The sequence below is a fragment of the Prosopis cineraria genome, unplaced genomic scaffold (genome assembly GCF_029017545.1).
Source record: "Prosopis cineraria cultivar Desert tree isolate PC_DT_omini unplaced genomic scaffold, ASM2901754v1 PC8, whole genome shotgun sequence".
Taxonomy (NCBI): domain Eukaryota; kingdom Viridiplantae; phylum Streptophyta; class Magnoliopsida; order Fabales; family Fabaceae; genus Prosopis; species Prosopis cineraria.
Window position 1 is genome coordinate 16211982 of NW_026555339.1, and position 22080 is coordinate 16234061.

The 22080-nt window shown below is 32.4% G+C and overlaps 1 protein-coding gene and 1 long non-coding RNA gene across 4 annotated transcripts; one reads left to right on the forward strand and one right to left on the reverse strand.

Annotated features, from left to right (window-relative positions):
- The first annotated feature begins 14320 nt into the window (after window positions 1-14320).
- LOC129318923 (uncharacterized) lies at window positions 14321-16291 on the forward strand. Its single transcript, XR_008595359.1, has 3 exons — window positions 14321-14462; window positions 14553-14668; window positions 16173-16291. It is a non-coding gene; the product is annotated as an uncharacterized LOC129318923 (long non-coding RNA).
- LOC129318922 (receptor like protein 21-like) lies at window positions 15916-22008 on the reverse strand. 3 transcript variants are annotated; one of them, XM_054963931.1, is made up of 5 exons: window positions 21546-22006; window positions 20345-20425; window positions 19625-19759; window positions 16704-18312; window positions 16250-16411 (listed from the first exon to the last, which is right to left on the reverse strand). In XM_054963931.1, the coding sequence occupies exons 1-5, from the start codon at window positions 21901-21903 to the stop codon at window positions 16399-16401; spliced, it is 2196 nt and encodes a 731-aa protein (XP_054819906.1). In that variant the 5' UTR covers window positions 21904-22006; the 3' UTR covers window positions 16250-16398. The 3 variants fall into 3 exon arrangements, with proteins under 3 accessions (XP_054819905.1, XP_054819906.1, XP_054819907.1); XM_054963932.1 differs by lacking the exon at window positions 16250-16411 and having other exon boundaries at window positions 17245-17426; window positions 17539-18312; window positions 21546-22008; XM_054963930.1 differs by having other exon boundaries at window positions 15916-18312; window positions 21546-22003.
- Window positions 22009-22080: the final 72 nt, after the last annotated feature.

Here is a 22080-nt window from a genome sequence, read left to right on the forward strand (position 1 = left end):
AAATGGAAGAAGGTCACTGTTTATCACTCTAATTAATTTTATTTATAAACAAAGCTTGATATATTTATGTCATATTTTTGGGATGAAGAAATTAATTTTTGTTTTATTGTTTTTGTTAGTGTGGGAAGTAGTTAATTAAAAATAAGGGAGTTGATACAAAAATCTATCGCTAATACAAAAATATAGTGAGCTAAATACCTTGACGGGGGAATGAGAGTGAGACCGTATAATGAATATCATATCAATCTTTAATTTTTGTAATCTCACCGCGTTCGTTTCATAATGAATGAATTTGAATACATTGATAGGGGAATGGGAGTTAGACCAGCATATGTGGGGGTTACCGCAACAAGCTTTGAGCAGTTGCAAATCAGAATGCTTGACCCTTTTCCTAAGCTTGAAAGTTTTAGATATTGAAAGAAGTGGAATAAAGAAAGGAATCATGGAGGTGCAAGTGAGTGGAACAGGAACAGCACAACATCATAATTTGAAGCTCATTTCAGAGTTGAAGTATTTACTATTACAATATCTAGCAGAGTTGGAATATATTTGGAAGGGCCCCACACAAATTATGAGCCTCCATAGACTTGAAAGGGTTTATTTGTGTTGTTGTCCAAGATTAAAAAGTATCTTCTCTCTTGCTATCTTTACAAGCCTCCTAGAGTTAAGGCAACTTGACGTAATTAAATGCGAGGAATGGGAGGGGATATTTTGTGAAGAATCACTTAAGAACCTTTCATCTTCTTCTTCTAATGTTTGCTTCCCGAAACTTACGCAGATTGCGATATGGGATTGCAACAAAGTGAAAAGGCTATTCTCTTTCTGGCTTCTCATTTTCCTTCAGTAGAGGAATTACATATTCACAGTTACTCTGAAATCGAGAGGCTTTGTTGATAGAGATGGTGATGAAAAGCAGCACACAGGGATTGGCCATCACTTGTCAAACTGAAGGAATTATTTCTACGAGGGTTGACGAAATTGAGAGACATTTTTGGAGGAGAATTTGAGTACACAACTGGAATGCCTCCATGATACACACATAAGTCTTATGTGAAATAAATACGGTATTTCTTTTATATTTCAAGTTTTCAAAATATATAACAATCTTTTTACTATGAAATTTCAAAGCTTTCTTTCACGCTACACACACACACCCCATGAAATATAAAGTGTGCATGCTCTTGTTTAAGAGAAAGATATATATTAACAATAATACACAACAATTAATGTATTTCATGAAATCATATATCACAATAATTTCATGACTTGTAGTTGTAATACTAGATGTTGAATAATCATGCAACTAAAAAGATGTAATATTTGCTAGTTGCACATTTCCCCCCACATTATTATTGATGTAATTATGAATTAATTATATTACAACAACAAAAATATGTGAAATTGATTGGGTTTATTTTCTAGTGAGTGTCATAGACCAAGCTGTCGTTTCGATATTTTTAAGAGGTTTTTCTTTCACTTTGCCTTTTTTTTTCTTTTTAAAATTGGTATGTTTACTTTTTTAAATTTATTTGAAAAATTGTGTTTATTATCAAATAATATATGCTAATAATAAAAATATATCCTCAATTGCAGGCAACAATTATTGCAATTTTTACTTAATGTTTTTGCATCTACAAAGCAGTCTTCTTATTCGGAAAGGAAACCACAAATTTAATGTCGCTCCCACTGATGCGTGGATTGGGTCTAATTTAATGCTTTTCATATGTACTAGTAATAAAGGTTAGATGCGAGCAAGATAATTTTTTATGTTATTGTTTTTGGCACTAAGTCTTTATTGTGGACAATACTTATCCATGACTATTTTATTTGAAATAATTTTTTTATATATATTCACGTTGTGCGCTTGATAATATTATGAAGATCCAACTAAATAAAATTCATCTGCGTAATATTATGTTGTTACAATTTTAAAATACGTTAAATAATTAGGTTTAATTTATAATGTCACAGTACCATTCAATTTGACGTGATTCATATATTGAGCACCTCTTGGATTGTTATATAATCATTGAATACTATACCTAACAGAAAAATGAGAATGTAAGAGCAAGGGTGGTGAATTCAGAATTGTGTTCTATAGACATGGAGAATCTACCAGAGTTGGATTGTATTTGGAAGGGCCTTACACAAGTTATAAGCCTCCACAGGCTTGAACATGTTGCGTTGTGGAAATGTTCAAGATTAAGAAGTATCTTCACTCTTGCTACATTTACAAGTCTTCCAAAGTTGGAAAAAAATGAAGTGAGAATGCGAAGAATGGGAGGGAATATTTTGTGAAGAATCACTTCAAAACATTGATGCTGATTCCACCGTTTGCTTCCCCACAGGTTCAGGCAATTGAAATTGGGGGTTGCCATAAAGTGAAAAGGTTGTTCTCTTATTCTCTAGCATATCATTGTCCTTCACTAAGGAAATAGATATATGTTATTGCTCTCAACTTGAGGGGGTTCAAAGTTACGAAGGTGAACAAATTGCTGGTCACGATCATCAAAAGCTATTCCCTCAATTGAAAATAAGATCTCACAAGGTTGCCAAAATTTGAGAGAGATTTATGCAAGTTATGAATTCATTCACTTTTTTGGCAGAAGAGTGCATATACAACGTTGTCCAAAACATATGCCACATCTCATTTGACACATTCCTCATCAGGTGCTTAATTATCTACACTCTTTCTAAATATGTAACCAAATATATTATTTGCATACTCTTCCTTTGAAACTATTTTTTTATTATTTTTAATCAATAAATAATTTTGTGCATCGGAATTTCTATCACCACGTCAAACACCTCACTTCATTTTTTATCTGTAGTATTGCCAAACACATAATTTGTATACTACCCTTTTTGTCACGAGCAGTTATTATTGAGCAAAATAGCTATTTAAAGTTGCTTGTTTAAGTCTGGCAAATATAAAAAAAAATAGCTTGTTTAAGGTAATTGTCCCACCCTCCCCCTTATAAAACGTTTTTTTACGTGAAAAATTTCTAGTTTAATACACACACATGCCACTCATTTTTTTTTTGACAGAAATTTGAATCATCCCCAAAAATTTTGGTGTTGCAATAGTATTAGTCGTTCAATAACTGCACAACCCAAAGTAATTAAGTTTACCCATTTACACATTTTTGACACATTATATTCTCATCAGCATATATCATTAGCTCTAATTTAATCTACATTGTCTCATGACAATTGAAATTGCGTAGAATAAAATTAGTCTTTATTTTGTTATGTAACATTTTGACGTGATGGCTAAGCTACTAATTCTCTCTGTTTTTTTTTTTTCTTTTCAGACTTGGAGATCAGATTAGAAACTGAGAAATAAAGGAGTGATTATGAGCTTTAGATCTAATCTGCAGTTGTTTTATTAAGTGCTGTGTGGAGATGTTGTTGGATGTGGATCCGTGTTGAAGATTTTACAAAAACTAAAAGGATATAATATAAAATTACGTGTATTTTTACTTGATATGTGAGAGTTGTGTAATTATATAATAATTGTGTGACTTGTATGGACTTCTTATTCTATTTGCAACGCTTGTAATGTATTTCAACTTTTTAGACATTGTATTATTCACGGATTTCCTATATTGTACTTTATTTATTGTGGCAATATAGCTTTTGATTGTCTGCCCAAAAAAAAAAAAGCAAATAGTACCCATACTCATTTTTATAAGAAAACAATGGGGGGAAAAAGGGAAAAAAGCTTCATTATAATTAATAGTGTATGCGTCATTACATTTCTGGCAATTATTCACAAGATATTATCAATTAATATATATATATATATATATAAATAATTAGCTTTTGAAATAATAAATTAACAATCAAGAAACAATAAACTACTATGTTAGATTAGAACCATTTTTTATAGGAACTTGTAATTACACCAAACGTGATTAAAAAAATCAATAGCGCGCCAATAACGATATGTACTTAACGAAGACGCAAAATATTTCATTGGATATTTAAAAGTTGTTGGATTTATTATTTTCTACATGCAAAACAATCTGTGCACAATATAAATAAACCAAAATTTCAGGATTATAACGTTCATACATGAAAAGAAATGGAAGACGAATGATCTAACACAATAGCCTATTGTTTTGTAGCATACAACACCCTCCATGGAATTAACCCCAGAGAAAAAATGTCAAATTAATGAAAGAAATACAAGATATATACTCCATTCAGTTTTTATTATATGACATTTTCAACTGTTTTATGCATTTTAAGAAAAATTATTTTTTTCTTGATATCATAAAAAGTTAATATATATTTTCATTTTTACCTTTGACTTTCATAATAGTACCACTACATTAAATACCATTGTGCTCATCAAGAAGGATAAAATTGAAAAAAAAAGTGGTTTAATTATTATAAGGTGTCCTATATTTTGAATAAAATATTACTTCTAAAAAGTATCTTATAAATAGCACCGGAGAGAGTACATATGGTTGAAGCATATTATTTATATGGGGAAATTTGTATTCTCTCTCTCCACCCAATCAGCTTCAGAACAATAATTGATGGGCTTTTAACATCCCAAATTAGATTTGGGCCACCCCAACTTAGGATTGGCTTTTAATATTTGTTTAGTTTGAAACTCTGAATTCATCCTATCAATCCAATGCAAGATAGGAGCGGAGCCAGGAATTTTTATTAAAAGGGGCTGAAATGAGAAAATATATATAAAATTAAAAAAGTTATATGTATATATATCACTGACGTAATGTGAATATTTCAACACATATATTTATATTCAATCTTACACATATATAACAATATATATATAATATATATATTAGGTTTTGCTCATTCATTTTTCATGAAATAAAAATTATAGTTATTATGTCTATGATAAATGTTTTGACAATTTCCTTCTCAATATAAATTATTATTTAAATTGGTTGAAAATTTTATCATCCCTATGAGCATTAAATAATTTAAAGAGATCATTGAAATCTAAATTTTATTTAATGTAATAAACTCTATTACTTGCTTATTGAATTTACTGTTTAATTATTTCAATTGATAATCATAGTAAATAAATATATTAACACATTAATAATGCTCAATTGTCATAAAATCTTTATGTCAATGAGATAAAAATATATTAGAGTCAAAACAATTTATATTATAAATTTCAAAAGCTTGATTATTTAAATTTCATATCTTCAAATTACTAAAATGGTTGCTTTATGCATACGTAAAAGACTACATATAAAATTAAAATGAGAATTTCATCTAGTGTTTTACAACTCTTATAATGTATCACTTATGGGAATTAAAAATATATAACTCCTACATTTTACTAAGAAAAAAATTAAAAAGTTAGAGGGGTCGTGGGGCCCTACCGATCCCCCCCCCCCCCCTTCAACCTTGATGCAAGAGAAAGTAGAGCAGTTGCCCTTGCCATAATTAGAGTTATATAGCTCATTAGAGTGAGCGGATTTTTCATCTTTGACATGATTAGAAAACTTGTCATTAATTTTTCATTTAAAAAAGTACATATCAATAAAATTTCTCAATGGAAAGTAAACATGGGTAAAGAAAAGCATGGATAAAGAAAAGTATTGAACAAACAACAACGAGTTTAATCCTACTAGGTAGGGTCGGTTATATAAATTGCATAACCTCATTGCATTCTATTCAAATAATATGAAAATTGAGAAACGCTAAAGGATGGTAAATTGCCTTTATGGAGAACTTAGCCTATTGATGCAAGTAAACTTGACTTAAAATACCAAAATTTACTTCAATTTAGCAGAGAGAGCATTTAAATAAAGCAGTCAAAAAGAATAACTACCAAAAGGGGCAACATATGGTTCCACATTTTTACAATGATATAAGTGGTCCTTAGTTTTTAGAAATTGTTGATATCCTAACAACGTAAGATGTGTCTCTGTCAAATTCTATTTCCACAATTTTACATCATTGTCTAGCTAACGAAAAAAATCATTTTTCCCCAAAAAAGGCAAACAAGCCTTCTGCAAACCTGAGAAAATGAATAAAATAAAATAAAAAACTGTCAGCTATTTTAGAGACCAATGAACTTGTCTGCCCACATTTTGAAAGGACAGCAAGGTGTTTTGGGATAGTTGCCATTTATTATTTTTTCTAGGCGTGCGATGTGACTCAGTGGAGCATAATTGTGTGAGCTTTTTTAGCCTAAAATTTCTCCCCACATCTTTATAGTACAAGAGAGTTTTTGCTTCTTTGGGTCCTTGGGTCTTTGGCTAAAGGGCATTTGTTGAAGTTCAATGTAAACTACATAAAAAGGACAGATTTTCACTTTTTAAGCTTATTTGTTTTTCTTGTATTTTACTTTTTTTTAATACCCTATCTAATCCTTCTTCACAAGGAAGGGGATCCTACACACATGCATTTCACATTCTCCCACACAGCACACATCACAACAATCCCACACACAAGTTTTTGGTTCCCCTTTAACCACATGGGGATTTGATCCTTTAAACCTCTTGCTACGTACTTCCTATTGTTACATTACTTCCAATATCTATGAATTACTTTTATGAAAAATGAGTACATGAACTGGCCCAAGTTCATTGCAATTAAGTCTATGTGAATGCCAAACATATATCATTGAATGAATTAAAAATAGTTATGATTAAGTGCGAGACTTCTCTCAATTCTCATCAAAATATTACCTAAATCTACAAAATGTTTTTCATAAAAACAATACTTTGGACCGATTCAGGGCACTTACCATAAGCTTATTTCCTTAGCAATGGTTTGGTGTCAAATTACATGAAGAGAACAAAAACCAAGTCAGCACAACAAAATGGAGTGATAATAATTTTAAGGGCAGGAAAAATGTGTGCACAATATAAGAAAAGATATATTAACAGAGAAATCAGAACAAAGATGTGAACTTGCAAAAGAATCCGAGTTATGCACTAATGAAAACCCAGACATAACAGCATTAACATAAAAAGTATGAATCCCCAAAATTCAAGTTCTGTCTCTTTGCAACTGCATTTTAAGAGAATAGTATCTCAGATGGACACACAAATTTCTCAATGTGTTCGAGTTCTTAGAGTTGAAAAATGTGCATAGAAACTGGTAAATATAAGCAGGCCAAAGCTCAGGTATTGTTGGCAATATAAGTAACTGGTCAGACTGGAATGTTGGCAATATTTCAAGGGCTTGAGTAGAGATGATTGGATCATTTGGAATCTCCTTAATGCTATTGGAAAATGCTTCATAAAGAAGGCTCCCTAGGATATTTTGTTTAGATATGTCTGTCGGGATATATGGTGTGACAGGTGTAAGAAGGAGTTCACTAATGAGGAGGAGGAACGAATAGGCATGAGCGCTACGACTTTACACAAAGTGAATCATGATCTACAACTAGCTAGATAGTCTTTTACTTCTAAGAAACAAGTAGGTTTTATAAATGATCGATGGAGTAAACTTGATGCTAGATATGTTAGACTAGATGTGGATGGATGAGTGGTAAATGGAATAGGGAAATATCGTGGTGTTGTCTGGGATTGTAATGGTAATTGGGTGAGTGGCTTTAATGTTTGTGTTGGCCTTTATGCTGTTGCTGTTACTGAGTTGCTTGGAGTTATCTATGGACTTCAATTTTGCTGAGATAAGGGTTTGAGGAAGGTTAAAGTGTTTACTGATTGTGTTGATGTTATGAACCTCTTCTCATGTGTCATTAGGATTATCACCCATATGTGGACATTATCACATCGGCTTATTCCCTTATCCACTGGAATTGGGATATATATTTGAATCTTATGTTTTAGGAGGCTAACTATTGTGCCTACTTTTTGGGTAAGTTTCCCTTAGATAAAATAGGTGAGTTTCAATCTTCTGATCAACCCTCACCTTTTTATTTAAAGGTGGTGAGTGATGATAGGAGGGCTCGCTAGAGAGTTTTCTTGTTAGCTACTTGCTTCTTGACTTCCTCTGTAATTTAAAAAAAAAAATCAGGTATTATGGTGTATTTTGTTTTGACCGAAATGCACAAATTTTCAGGTATTCTGCTTTCTTTGTAACAATTAATGATATCGAAATTTTAAATAAAAGGCATGAAATCTAGAGGTTCCATATACTTGTTAGTATAATATGCCAATGGAGATAGCTAAGATGATACCTGACAATTTAATATGAAGTGCAAACAAGGTATTAGTACTGAAAATGGATGTATCTTATTACAGACGTGTATGACAAGTTACAGACGTGCCACCCAAAAAACATGCTTTTCACAAAAAGCACAATATAATATGAAGTGCTTAGTGTTCAAGGCTGTGTGAGCCTCAAGGCCAATGAGGCCACTGCCTTAGGCCATTTTAAAAAAAAATCCTAATGAATATATGTCAAGAAAATGAAAAATAATGATTTTTTTAATTGATAAAAATTCAATCATTTTCAATATAACTTTAATTATTGGGCTAAGCCCATTATTTACTTGAAAAAAATAGTGAGATCCTTGATATACTAATTTACATTATATTATCTTATCAAAAACAAAATTTTTCCTTAAGTCTCACTTTTAATTCAAATTTTTACCTCTTCATATTGATATATGATAATGAATATTTTTTGTATATGAAAGTGACAATTACACACGCTAGGCTTTGCTAAAAATTTCGCCTTAGGCCTCTAAATTTCTTCACATAGCCTTAACAGTGTTCCTACATGTAACAAAAGATTAAATGAGACCAGCCTAATTTTTATGGTCCCTCTCAAGTAAAATGGCATGGACAGTTGGACTGATAGCATTCTGGTCGACAGAAGTGGCCACAAGATGCGACATATAAATATTAGGGGCATTAAACATCTTACGTCACTTATCAAAACTTAGTCTGCAATCCTAGACGGATCCAAATTAAATTAATTAAACTACAAAGCATAATTCTAGTATTTTTTTTTTATAGCACAACTTATGCTGACAAGGAATATATATATATATATATATGTATGTATGTATGTATAACATAATATAATATAAAATATATAAAATTATACTCCCTCCTATCCATAAATGTAAGAGTTAGTCCAGCTGTTTGCTTGTTTTCGATAGCAAAAGAAGTATGTTATGATGACAACAACGAGAGCTAGGATACCTTTAACAACGGTTTCGATCTTTTTCATTCATGATTATTGTCTCCTACACTTGCCCATGCTTATTCAATTTCTCATTCTCACGTTCTCCCACAGGTTCAATTCTTTCATTTGTTTCTTCATCATTTCAATGGCCGTTCCGTTCTGTTTTTTTTTTTTTTTTTTTTTACACCTACAGGGGAGAGACCTCTATATTTCAAATCATATCAGTTCCTTTTTTGGATTCCTCTGTTATTTCACCATTGATCAGGTTTTATATATCCTTTCTTCCGTTTTCATTTTATTACATCATACACTTTTGACTATTTCCTTCAAATTATTCCATTTATTAAGTTTTATGCGCTCATCAACGATTGCAGTTCTTTGGCATTTGTTATCAACCCAGTTATAAGTTCTTCATCAATCAAGCTAATCAATTTTGTTTTCCATTTAGATTTCTAATCACGCGCTCGTCCTAAGTTGAAGTTTTATTCCCCCTGCTCGTACCTCAGTTAACCGGGGATTTAAATAATTATTTGCAGAGTTCCATTAGACTGAATGAATGTCCTCTTCCATGTTTTTGATGATGTTCTTCTAGATATAAGCAATTTGCTTTTTTGTATTGATGTAATCTGCGGTTGAAGTTTCAGAAGCTTTGTTTCGTTTCTTTTCTACTTTTTTTCGCTACAGGACTGAGTGGGCTTATTTCTCTGTTTTATCTATTTAAAACGCTTAATCGAGGCATGTCTGACTTATATTTTATTTTCTTTTACTCTGAATTTCTCTTTTATTTAAAGTCACTCAGAAAGAGGTGCTAGAGGTGCATGTCGACAAAGGGATGCAATAAAGTCACAAGACTAGGCTTGAAAGGCAAGCTGTAAGCAAAATTTGAAATTATTTGGGTTTGGCAATGTATTTTGTAAATTATATTTAGATGGCCAGCTTGAGCTTGTAGACATCAATTTAATTGTGTATGTTTTCCTCTTACAGCCTGACACAATTGTAGGAGACATTGTTTTCATCCTACAAGTAAAGAAGCACCCCAAGTTTAATAGGAAGCACTTTGTGGTTTCTAGCTTGTCATTACCCATATGGCTGGGATGCAACTCCTGATGATTAAATCAAACCCAGGGAAAGTTGTCAAGCATGGCACCAATCAATCAATCTCATAAATACTCTTTGCTGTAACTTCATTCATGTAATATATTCTTGGATAAAGGGGCAAAAATACTTACAAAGTAATTAGTTAGGAGCACTCAGTATCCTAAAATGAAGAAAAGGATATAAATACCCATAACGTTATATAAGTGGGTGCAAAAATGACCAAACCATTAATTTTAACCATTAAATGTTGACTGTGCATACCACGTGTCAACCTTTGGTGATATAGACTAATAAAGGGGCAAAAATACCTACAAAATTATCAGGCAAAAGCAAAAATATTCATAACATTATCGGAGTTAGTGTAAAAGTGATCAATTGATTAAATCCCTTAAATGTTGACCATTTAGCTAACATTTAAGTAAAAGTTGACTATTTTTCTATTGATGTAGACAAAAAAAATTTCTAGATCAATTTTTGTGGAGGTTAATCGATAATTGTATGATGTTAAAATTCATGCCATATAGTTTTTTTCCATTACCACGTATCCTGCACCCTCCCTCCCTCTCCACTCTTTTTCTTATCTACAAAACCTAAGATTCAACATAGGGAGATAGGTTGTATACAATGATCGAGATTGAGCACACCTCCTACGCTGCCCTACCTTAAGAACATTATCACAACCTTAAGTAATTTATAATAGGTTTAAAATTTTCAAATGGTTTTCACCACTACTATAAAAAAAAAAACAAGCAATTTAATTTGATATTTGGTCAAAATAATATTTTCTCACATGATTTTCATATAATGATTGATTAACCTCTAAAGAATTTCATCTATAAATATTTTTTGTCCATGTCAGCAAAAAATTGGTCAGGTTCTCCTTAAGTGTTAGCTAAATTGTCAACATTTAAGGGATTTGATAGATTGATCACTTTTGCATCGACTCTGGTAACATTATGGGTATTTTTGCTCCTGGTTGACGACTTCATGGGTATTTTTGCCTTTTTATTAGTTTACATTAGTAAAGATTGACACGTGGCTCGCACTATCAGCATTTAACAGTCAAAGTTAATGACGCTATGTTAAAGTTAACGGTTTGGTTACTTTTACATCTACTCACATAATGTTATAGGTATTTATGTCCTTTTTTTCACTTTAGGACATTAGATGCCCTTGATTGACCACTTTGTGGATATTTTTGCCCCTTTACCTTATATTCTTTGCTAGTCAATGTTAATTTTGTTCTGTAGATCAATATAAAGTGATAAATGATGAGGGAATGCCGCATCATAACAGACCATTCATGAGGGGATATGTTACGATTGGAAGAAGAGAAAGTGAGAAACAAAGGAGTGAAAGAGAAGGAAAGAGGAAGAAAGAAGAGAAAATAAGAGAGAGAGAGAGAGAGAGGAAGATATAAGAGACGAGAGAGAAAGGGAAATAGAGAATAGGGAGAATTGAACTATATCCAGTATTTTCAATTTTGCATATTATCTGACTACACTTAGGATCCCTTATATAGGCTCGTTCATCCCCTTATTCTAACAAAATCTAACTAACCCCCAACTAACTAAACTACTCTTTATTATTTATTCTTTACATATTATATGATATTAGATGTGAGAGAGATGTATTTGAATATGAAAGAATAGTGATATTTCTTTTGTACATATATATTATGAACATATGCCTGTGATCAATAGATGCTTAAAAGTGGGTAGTATTTTAAAGGAATAACCAAATATTGTTCTCAAGATTGGACTACAACTTATTTGATTTCTACACTCAGTTTATTTGTGCAATTACTTCAGCAAACCTCAATATTATATTCATCTTACAGATTTCTCGCCACTTGCAGATATTATCTTAGCCAAAGGAATTTAGCTCAACACTTGTTTAACTGCTGGAATGTAATGTGTGAATTTTGTGGTGCCTATTTGATGAAAATGGAAACCCAAGTTGCAGCCTGCTATTTGACCTTTCTCAAAAAATTATCTTGCTGACGGGGTGAGATTTCCATTTTTGCATATTTATTTTCTACTTTGGTTTTTTTATTTTCAGAATTTCCACCTCATCTCCCTTATGTAGTATGGATCAATGTTCTTCATTTCTTAGTAGTTTGTTGATCTATTTTTCTGAGTTTGTTTTGAATCCTGCATCTTCTATCGGCATTCCTTCAGATCTTCTTCCCTCTTTCGTTTTTCTTTTCTACAGAAACCTGTGTTTTCTGAATCTGGTGAATTGGCATGTGTATCGCTTCCTTCATCTTAATAGAAGCATTCATCTGAAATACATGTTGATAACGAAAGTATTTTTGCATCTGTTTACCTCTGTATGAGGCCGATGTTTCTATTGGGTTAGGGGTAAGTCCACAAGTCTTCCCTTGCAGAACAATTTAGTTTATCTTTATAAGTAACGGGAGAAAAAAAAAAAATGAAGCTTGTGTCAAATAATATTTTTATCCAAAATGAAGGGGCAGTAGCTTTTGCAGAACATAGAGGAGTTAAAAGAAGAATTAAAATAAATGCTTCAAGCATAAATATGATCTCCTTAGGAATGGAATGTTCTCATGTGATATGGTATGAACTCTTGCACAAAGCAGGCTCCAAATTGGTTTCTTTGAATGATTCTTAAATGCATCAAAGCACAAATCTAATCTCAGTAGCCTTACCATCAATTTTAATTTTTTGTGGATCGTATTTGATCTATTTTTGACAAGTTATTATGTGTTTTTCATGTTATTAATATACAATACTATATTATTTATATACGTCTGTATATCAATAATAAACAAGCTAGTAAGTTTTCACTGATATGGCTAATATATCAATGATATATAATAACATGTTACTGATATACTATTGTAGATCAACATAATTAGACAATCATACATATATCAATGTGTAATATCAAAAATTAGTAACATGAAAAATATATAATATTTGCCTAAAACGGATCAAACATAATTCAAAAAAAAAAAATTAGGCTTTTAGCTTATCACAGAGAATCAAATACCTAAACTAATCTCTCATTATTGTGACTGTGGCTTGCCCACATTGCTCTACTTTCTTTCATCTTCGAGTTATTTCATCCGTCATAACTTGTATTAATTACAATGTAGAGTTGCACCAAAAATTTACACTACTGGTTTGGTTCGAACCACAAGACAACATTTCGAGTTGTGAAATCCTCATTTCTCGCACCTGGGTGTTTTGCAAACCCCCTCTTAAAGTTCCCACAACCTTGCGAACACTAAACAAGAATCATGATTAAATGTTTTACAACAGAATGAGTCTCTCTCAAGAGATTGGACTCTACAATGAAACACAGTATATGAGGTAGTTAGAACTGTGTAACTCAAGATAAATGCAGGATTGAATAAGGCTTCTATTTGTAGTTTTTGTTAGATTATGTAGCTGTATGTTAGGCATGAATTCTAGACATTATTCACAAGAACTTGCCGTTGCTGTTGGGGTGTATTACATGCACTTGTCAGGAAAAACAAGTTCTAGTAGTCAAGTATTAATATACATTAAAAAAAAAAAAGTCCCAACTTATACAGAAACACGATAGTCAAATATATACTGGAAAAATATTAATGAAGTATTGAAAGCAAGAAATCAAAAGCCTCTCATGTTTGAGTAAGAAATAACTAGTAATCAACTCACCATATTGTAACAATCCAAAAAATGAGTATAAAAAGTAGAATGGTAATAAGATAAATTTATTGCATTATTCATTATTCATTGCATTTTCATTATTCATTGCTCTCGCTTAAAGTGTCTAGTGTTCACTGTTCAAAATCAAATCCTGGTCTTGCCAGGGGAATATTTATTTTGATTTTAGCCTGTTTTGAACGAAATTACCATTTTACCCTTACAAAAATTAATATGGAGACTGGAGAGGAATCAGGACGAGATACACGCGTTCAGCTTCTCTTTTCCCTTTCATTCATTCTGCTTGCACTCTGATCTTGCTCTGATTTGCAGCAGTGACAAGTGTACGAAAACCCTTACCCTTCATTCAGATTTCCGACCTTCTTCTTCCATTTAACTCGCCGAGTCGCCGTCGACAGGTGCCGGAGTTGTTCGCCGCTGCTGTGACAACCTGCCGCGAGTCCTTCCCCTGCTTCACCGTCGTTGCTCTGCTCACCTTCATTGAGGTCGTGGTGAGTGCGTGTTCCTCCTCTTCGACTGTGGCTCGCCGCCGCTGCCGGGGAGAGCTCAGAGGCTCCGTCTGCCACCTCATGGGTTTGAGTTGTGAGTTTTCTCTCTTTTGCTTCTTCTTTGGTGCCGTCGACATTCCTCTTCCCTTCCCTTTGCTCAGTGTTCTTCTCCCTCCCCTGTTAGTGTTGTGCTGTGGGAGTTAATTCTTGGCTGTGAGAGGTTCGTTTTGTTGGCCGTCGCTCTTTTCGCCTGCACTTGCCGTCGTTCCTTTCTCCCTGTGTCTGCCAATGTGAACGAAGGTATAGAGGTCTTGAGTCCACTTCTCTTTTATCGTTTCTGTGTGCGCGTGTGCCTGATGACTGAAGTTGTGATGCTTTATTTTTCTGCTATTGTGAATGTCTGAATAAGGATGATAAATTGATTCAAGCTGAAATTTTAGTGTTAGAGCAAGATGGTAATTAATCAGTTTGATTTTTTATGGAATTAAGAATGATATTCCTGTTGGAAGAAATGGAATTTGGGATTTTGTTTGATTTAAATGCTTATATTGTAAATTGTTAGGAGATGGAATCAAAAAGGAAGAAGTTTGGTTTGAGTTTAAGAATTAGTGAATGGAAGGTATTTGACATGATGTCTATGAGAAGAAACTCTATTTGATTTTGTATATTTTTGAAATTTCATTGATACTTGTGAGTAGTATTTTCAATTTGAGTGCTATTACTTTATAAACTTAAATTGAAGATTGCAAGGGAAATTTGAGTGTGAAATTAGCATGGAACTATTTGAATTCTCAGAAATAAATGGTTGTTGATGAATTATGTGATAAGAGATTAGAATATTAAAATGCTTTACTGTAGGATTTGGAAATAATGTACATTTGGGGTTTTGACAAAAAGTTTAATGGGGGATTGTATATTTGATGGAACATTGAGTTATGACTTTTGAGGGATTTTTACATGTAGAGTATTGATTTTAAAATTTCAAATTTATTATAACAAAATTTTCATAGTGATAATGTTGGAAGGAAATTATTGAATTTATTGAAACTTTTGGTGTTTGACCATCACTGATAGTTGAATAATGAAGATTGTGTTTGAATAATATTTTAAAAGAAGCAAACATATATAGCACATCAGAATATGTGTAATCAAGTATAGTTCATGGTAATTGACCATCGAGCTCTGAGAAGGTGAACTGAGATACAAAGCAACTATTTGAATAATGATTTTCCTTAAAAAAGAAATACTCAACTATTCTTGAACCAATTATCAATTACTTATTGTGTTTTAACCATCTATGCTCTGAGCAGAAATTATAGTAATTAACTAGCATTCATATAGATGTATTTCAAGCCAAAAGCCGAAGCGGGATAGTCAAGTACTTCTCTTAATACTTGAATAAGAAAAACTAATCAAAATAGTTTAATTTGTTAAGAGACAAAAGATAAGTTTAAAGAGATACTTGGAAGTCAAAAGCAATGCTTTGAGTACTAAAGATGCAACACAGAAAGATTTGTCTTAGAATAATTTCAAAATTTTTTGAAATTTTTTTCAAGTCATGGTATACAGTATTAAAGGAGTACAAACTCACTTGAGCATTCAAACTTGAGTAACAAAGCTCTAATCATTTACAAAAGGAAGATTCTAATTATAATGATAATAAACATAGGCTTGAGTCTTTTCTTCATGTCAACTCTTGTAAAATATGCTCTTCAAACTCTGCAAAACCCTCTTTAAGGTTTGAAATAATCAACACTAGAAATACTAACACAATTCTCTTCCAATTTACTTGTAACTATAAAAGTAGGAGTTGAAATACAAGCAGGTAATGACACCTAGAAAGAAAACTACAAATGCTCCTGAAAAGGTCCATAAGAAGGCATCTTGGAAGCCCACTTCCTCTGAATGATGTGGTTGTATGTTTCTCCCTGATGGATTATCAATAGATGAACACTTTTGTTGTAGAGGAGGACCACAAAGAAAAGGATTCCCTTCATAACAACTTGGATCAAAAGTTGAAAATTGATTCTTCATGTCAGGTGTCTTCCCGGATAGATTATTGTGAGCCACAGAGAATACAGACAAAGAGTACAATTGTGTAAGTTGGAAAGGAATATGGCCTGTCAAGTTGTTGTATGAAAGATCTAAACTCTCAATTTGCATAAGGCCAGAAAATGTTTCTGGAATTGGCCCAGTCAAATAATTGTCTGACATATTTAATGTATGAATATTGTTCAAGTATCCAATTTCTAAAGGGATTTCACCTGTCAATTGATTATTTGAGAGATCTAGGCCGGACATAAAATCTAATATTTTTCCTTCATATGATTCATACCTGTTTTTGGACATGAAGTTCACTTCTTGTTGCTCATACAATGTAGAATTTCTTTCATATTCATCATGAACAAGATCACCGCTTGTGTAATTAAAGTAAAATACCGGGCCTCTTGTTGTCCAAGGGACAAAAAATTTTCCTAATAAGGTTCCATCCATATGATCCTTCTTTGTAAATGTGATGTTATTTAAGCAATGTGGTATCCCTCCAGAAAGCTTATTTTGTGAAAGATCTAGTATACTTATGTTCTTGAGCTTACACATTTCCATAGGAATGGATCCTTCAAGTTTGTTATCCTTTAGGAGGAGGACCCTTAAATTCAACATTGACTCAAACCACCTTGGAATTTGACTTGAAAATTTATTCTTTGTCAAATCCAAAGTTAACAGCAAGGATGATTTGGCCAAGACAGAAGGTATGGATCCCATAAAATGATTGCTCCGTAAATGCAAGTACCTCAGTGATGGCATATTTAGACAATTTGGCAAAGTGCCATTGATTTTGTTTTGTGAAAGGTCTAGATATGTAAGCTCGGCTAAATTACAAAAGCTTTTTGGTATTGGACCTGCCATAGAATTTTGTGACAAAATGAGGTAACCCAAATGCTTGAAGTTTCCAATCCAGCTAGGAATTTCACCATATAGTTGGTTTGTACTTAAATCCAGCATTCTTAATTCCAAACTGTTAATCATCCCTTCTCGTACTTTTCCTGTGAAGTTGTTGCTGCTTAGATCCACAATCAACAAATGGGTGAAATTTGAACCAACTGGTAAACATGGGCCAATTAAGTTGTTGTTTGACAACTTTAAAATCCTCAAGTCATTGATGCCCTTACCAAATTCTTGGGGCAAATAGCCAGACAAATTGTTATTGGACAAGTCAAGTGAGTTCAATTGCTTCATGTCACCCAGTGAAGCTGGAAATCCACCTTGTAATGAACTTGAAGACATGTTCAAAGAAAGCAAGTTGGGAAAAATAGATCCAACATGAGGAGGGATTTCATCATTAATGGGGTTAGAGGAAGCATCAAAGTATTGCATATCCATAAATCTTAAGGTGGAGTTAAGCTCAAAAGGACCAGTCAAGAAGTTGTGGCCAACCTTAAAAGAAACTAATTTTGTGTTGTTCTTCAAAAGCCAGTTCGGGAAACTTCCTGAAATGTTCAAATAGCCAAGCTGTAGAACTCTCAAGTCATATTGATGAAGAAGAAAAGAGGGTATGCTACTTCTGTTGTTTCTTCCTTCATTCATAGTGCATTGGATGACATTAAAAATCAGTAATTGAAAGGAAGGGATGAATGGAGGATTTTCAGTTTCAAGCTTGAGATTGGGGTTATTAGAACACGAGATCGAGAAGAGTTGAAGGTTGGAGTGGTTGGCAAACAAAGAAAGCGATGCTATGCCAGTGAAATAGGTTTCTTCTAAAGAAATGAATCTGAGGGACTTTAGAGAATGAAAGAGTGAGGAAGGGAAGGGTCCTTCAAAACCATTGTATTGAAGGTCAAGCACCCGAAGAGATGTCAAATTATTGAGGCATGAAGGAAGGTGACCCTCAAACTTGTTGCGGCCGAGAGACAATACTTTTAGATTCTTCAGCTTGCACAAGCCACCTGCAACACATAAATTTTCTTCATTATTATTAGTTTTAATTTGTCTATGGGTCTTTAAGTGACAGCTTAAACTTTGAGATTAGTGGATTTATTTTTTTTTTTAAAAAAAAGAATGGGTGTATATGGGCTAAACCAATTTAAATGAAAATTCAACTTAACAAATGAATTTAGATTAAATATTTGAGCCTTAAAAAAATCCTCAATTGTAAGCCTAAAAGTGAATATTAACTAACCAAATGTTATGTAACGTTCTCAATCTAATAGCAAAATATGAACACAAAATATGTTGGATAATGGTGTTATTGCCTCAATTTCTCAGTGACGAATACATAAAACAGACAAAGAAGTTACTCAAAATGGCCACTGACATAAAGTTCTATTACAGCTTGAGGAAATTAGCAAGCAAGGAAAGTGACAGAAGAGTGCAGCAAAAGAAGAAGCACGGAGGGAAGAAGAAAGTCGTACAGAAAGGAAAGTGACTCTCACTAATAGCGTCATCATACTCCCAAGCCCATTACTACATAGCCCAATATTATCCCCTGGCCCATTATTTTGTATTTCCCAATCAAATCCAAAAGTTCCATTAAGCCTGTTCGTTACAAAATGTTGGGAAATTTAGTTCCAAAGCATAAACAAACAAAAATGCAAAAAGTTAAGTGTCCCAAGTTCATTACTCTCTTTTTAAAAAGTCAATCTAGTGAGATGTACAATATACCTACTTATATAGTTAGGATTCTTCTTAAATCCTTCCAATGTGAGGTATGATAGCTCTCCAGACCAATCTATGATGCCTTCATTATGGGTGGCCTACCGTAGAAGCCTACTGACTGGACAAACTCAAGCTTGATTCTAATATCACTTTATTATGATACTATTAATCTTTCTCCAAAATGTTAATCCAATGGATTGTGTAGCGTACCCACTTATATAGTCAGGACCCTTCACAAATCTCTCTGATGTGAGATGTGACGTAAGGCTAGATTAGTATGTATGTATGTAGGTAGGTAGGTTAGGAGACCATATAAACAAAAAATAGGAAGGGATGCAAAACTATTGTTTAAATATTTTTCTTTCAATCTCAATAAATATTGTTTAGGGAAAATTATTATATAAGATCTCACACAAGTAATCTAAATACAAAAAAAAAAATTCTCATGAAATTATAAAATTACTATCAAGTCCCATGTTCTTTATTGTTTGCCCTTAAAGATTAATCTTTATAGTCGATGAGATTATAACCTTGTGCCTTACAAAAAATACCCTTACCCTAATTTTTTTTTTTTAAAAAAGAAAGCTGCAGATCATATAATACCTTGTTGTGGTAGGGAGCCTTCCAGGCTATTTTTATAAAAGGACAACGTCCGCAAGGAGGCTAGAGATGTAAGAGACGCATTAGATTGTTGAAGACTACCCTCTAAAGTCTTCGAATTGTCTGAATGAGAAACACCTGTCAAATATAATATAGAAATATGTTAAAATATGATAATAAGGAAATAAAACACATGTATACAAGTTTTATGTCCTTTTTCTTTTCTTTGCATGCTATAGTCCTTTATGAATAAAAATTAATTTATTTATAGATGAGAATTGTCTGAATGAGAAACACCTGTCAAATATAATATAGAAATATGTTAAAAATATGATAATAAGGAAATAACACACATGTATACAAGTTTTACGTCCTTTTTCTTTTCTTTGCATGCTATGTTCCTTTTTGAATAAAAATTAATTTATTTATAGATGCCATTATATCCTTAAGGTTGGTTACGCTATTTCTTAATTTATATATAGATGTCAAAATTCATTGATCAAGGTACTAAATGATTCAATAATCCCTGTTCTTTTACTTTCAGTCATGTTACCATCATATATTAAGTAAAAGCAGCATCTTATCCAACTATCGATATTCTCAACGATTTCTAATGAAACTTCAATTCATCTCTCCCAAAAAAAAAAAAAAAGAAACCAAGGAGATCACAAGAAATTTTAAATATGGCATCAAAAAATAATTTGGAAAATAAAAATTATGCACCAAGGAACGGGACTTCTGTGAGCTTGTTGTCTTCCAGATACAAAGTTTGCAAGTTGTCCAATCTAATTTCTCCAAGTAGCCCTGCTCCATTAACAAATATCATCAGTTGCTCTTAGAGCTCATTTGGTTCAATTCTCAGATCTTTAGAGAAATACCACAAAGTCAAAGATGGGAGCAGAAGTGGTCCTGTCATTGACTTTCTATTACATCTCCAATAAGATCTGAGAATTGAAACAAACGAGCTCTAAGATAATGTTACAAGAACATGAATTCAAAGTTATCATCTGACTTTGTGTGATCCCTTCTCTATTTAATTTTTTTATACCATGAAATATAGTTTAATATATATATATATATATATTAAATTTTGTGCCTATTAAATATATATATTTGATACTTTTGATGAGATAAATTTCTCTATTAAACTTCTCCATAAAACATAAATACAATATGTGTTAAACATGATATGACATTAAATAATGAATTATATGTTTTTAATTTGATACGTTTGATGAGATAAACATGAACTTTGTGCCTATGTATGCCAGATTGTTAATTAATTAAATATTGTGCTCCTCGATTGATTTTAAGGAGAACGACAACAAAGTTCTAAAAAAATATTTAATGATAATTAAATCACTAAAAAAATTTTTTATAAAATAAATTATAAATATTAATTCAAAAAATTATAAACAGAAATCTGAATTAAAAGTAATTGTTATATTCAGAATTTAAATATTGTATTTGCAGTTAGACCTTTTAAATTTAAAATTGTTTGAATCAATATTTACAAGTGTTTTGTTTTTTAAAAAAAAATTGTTGATGACCTAACTGTCATCAATTTCCTCCTTTTGAGACATAACTATCATTATCCCTAAACTTTAAGAAATTAAAAAAAATAAAAACCATCATTTCATGCAATCGCTTATATTTCAAGTTTAGTCGTTGGATTGATTCAACAATTCACATCGATCCTTTTCACAAATCTATATTCTAAACGATTGGAAAGAAATGGATACTGCATTCTTTGATAACAATTCAGACTAACTATTCAAGTAAAAATTGAGATGAATAGAGAAGAATGATATATGAGAGGATTCAAATTCAGCCTGCATAGGTGATATGAACATGAGTTACAAATCATAAAACAGATATCTGGGGAGTATTATATATATATATATAGAGAGAGAGAGAGAGAGACCTGACAAGAAATTTCCAGACAAATCCAAAGTTTGAAGTTGGCGGAAAGGGAGAAAATAAGAAGCATTCAATGACCAGTTGATGTCTTCAAACTCTTGAGCTCTTGTATAGTTCAGAAGAAGGCTTATCACTCTCTGAGTGGAGTTGTCACAGCTGATTCCCTCCCAGCTACAACAACCAGAGCTGTTAAGGTTATTCCAAGAAGGAAGAGACGAGCCGTTTGGATGATTGAAAGCTTCTTTCAGTTTGAGAAGAGCTTCTCTCTCTTCTTCCAAACACGCCTTACTACCATCTTTAAGCCCCAATAATATAATAATCGCCACCACCCACCACACTTGTTCTCTCACTGAATATCCCATCCTTCAGTATACTTCCTCACTTTCTTTGAAGCTCTCGCAATTTCTTCTACTGCTTATTCTCAATCTTTATGGGCCGTGAGAATAAAGATAGTTCCCATATATGATGTGTCAAAAAAGATGGTCCCCATATGAAATGGTCCAATTAGCAATAAATGAAATTGAAATGGCCGTCCCGAG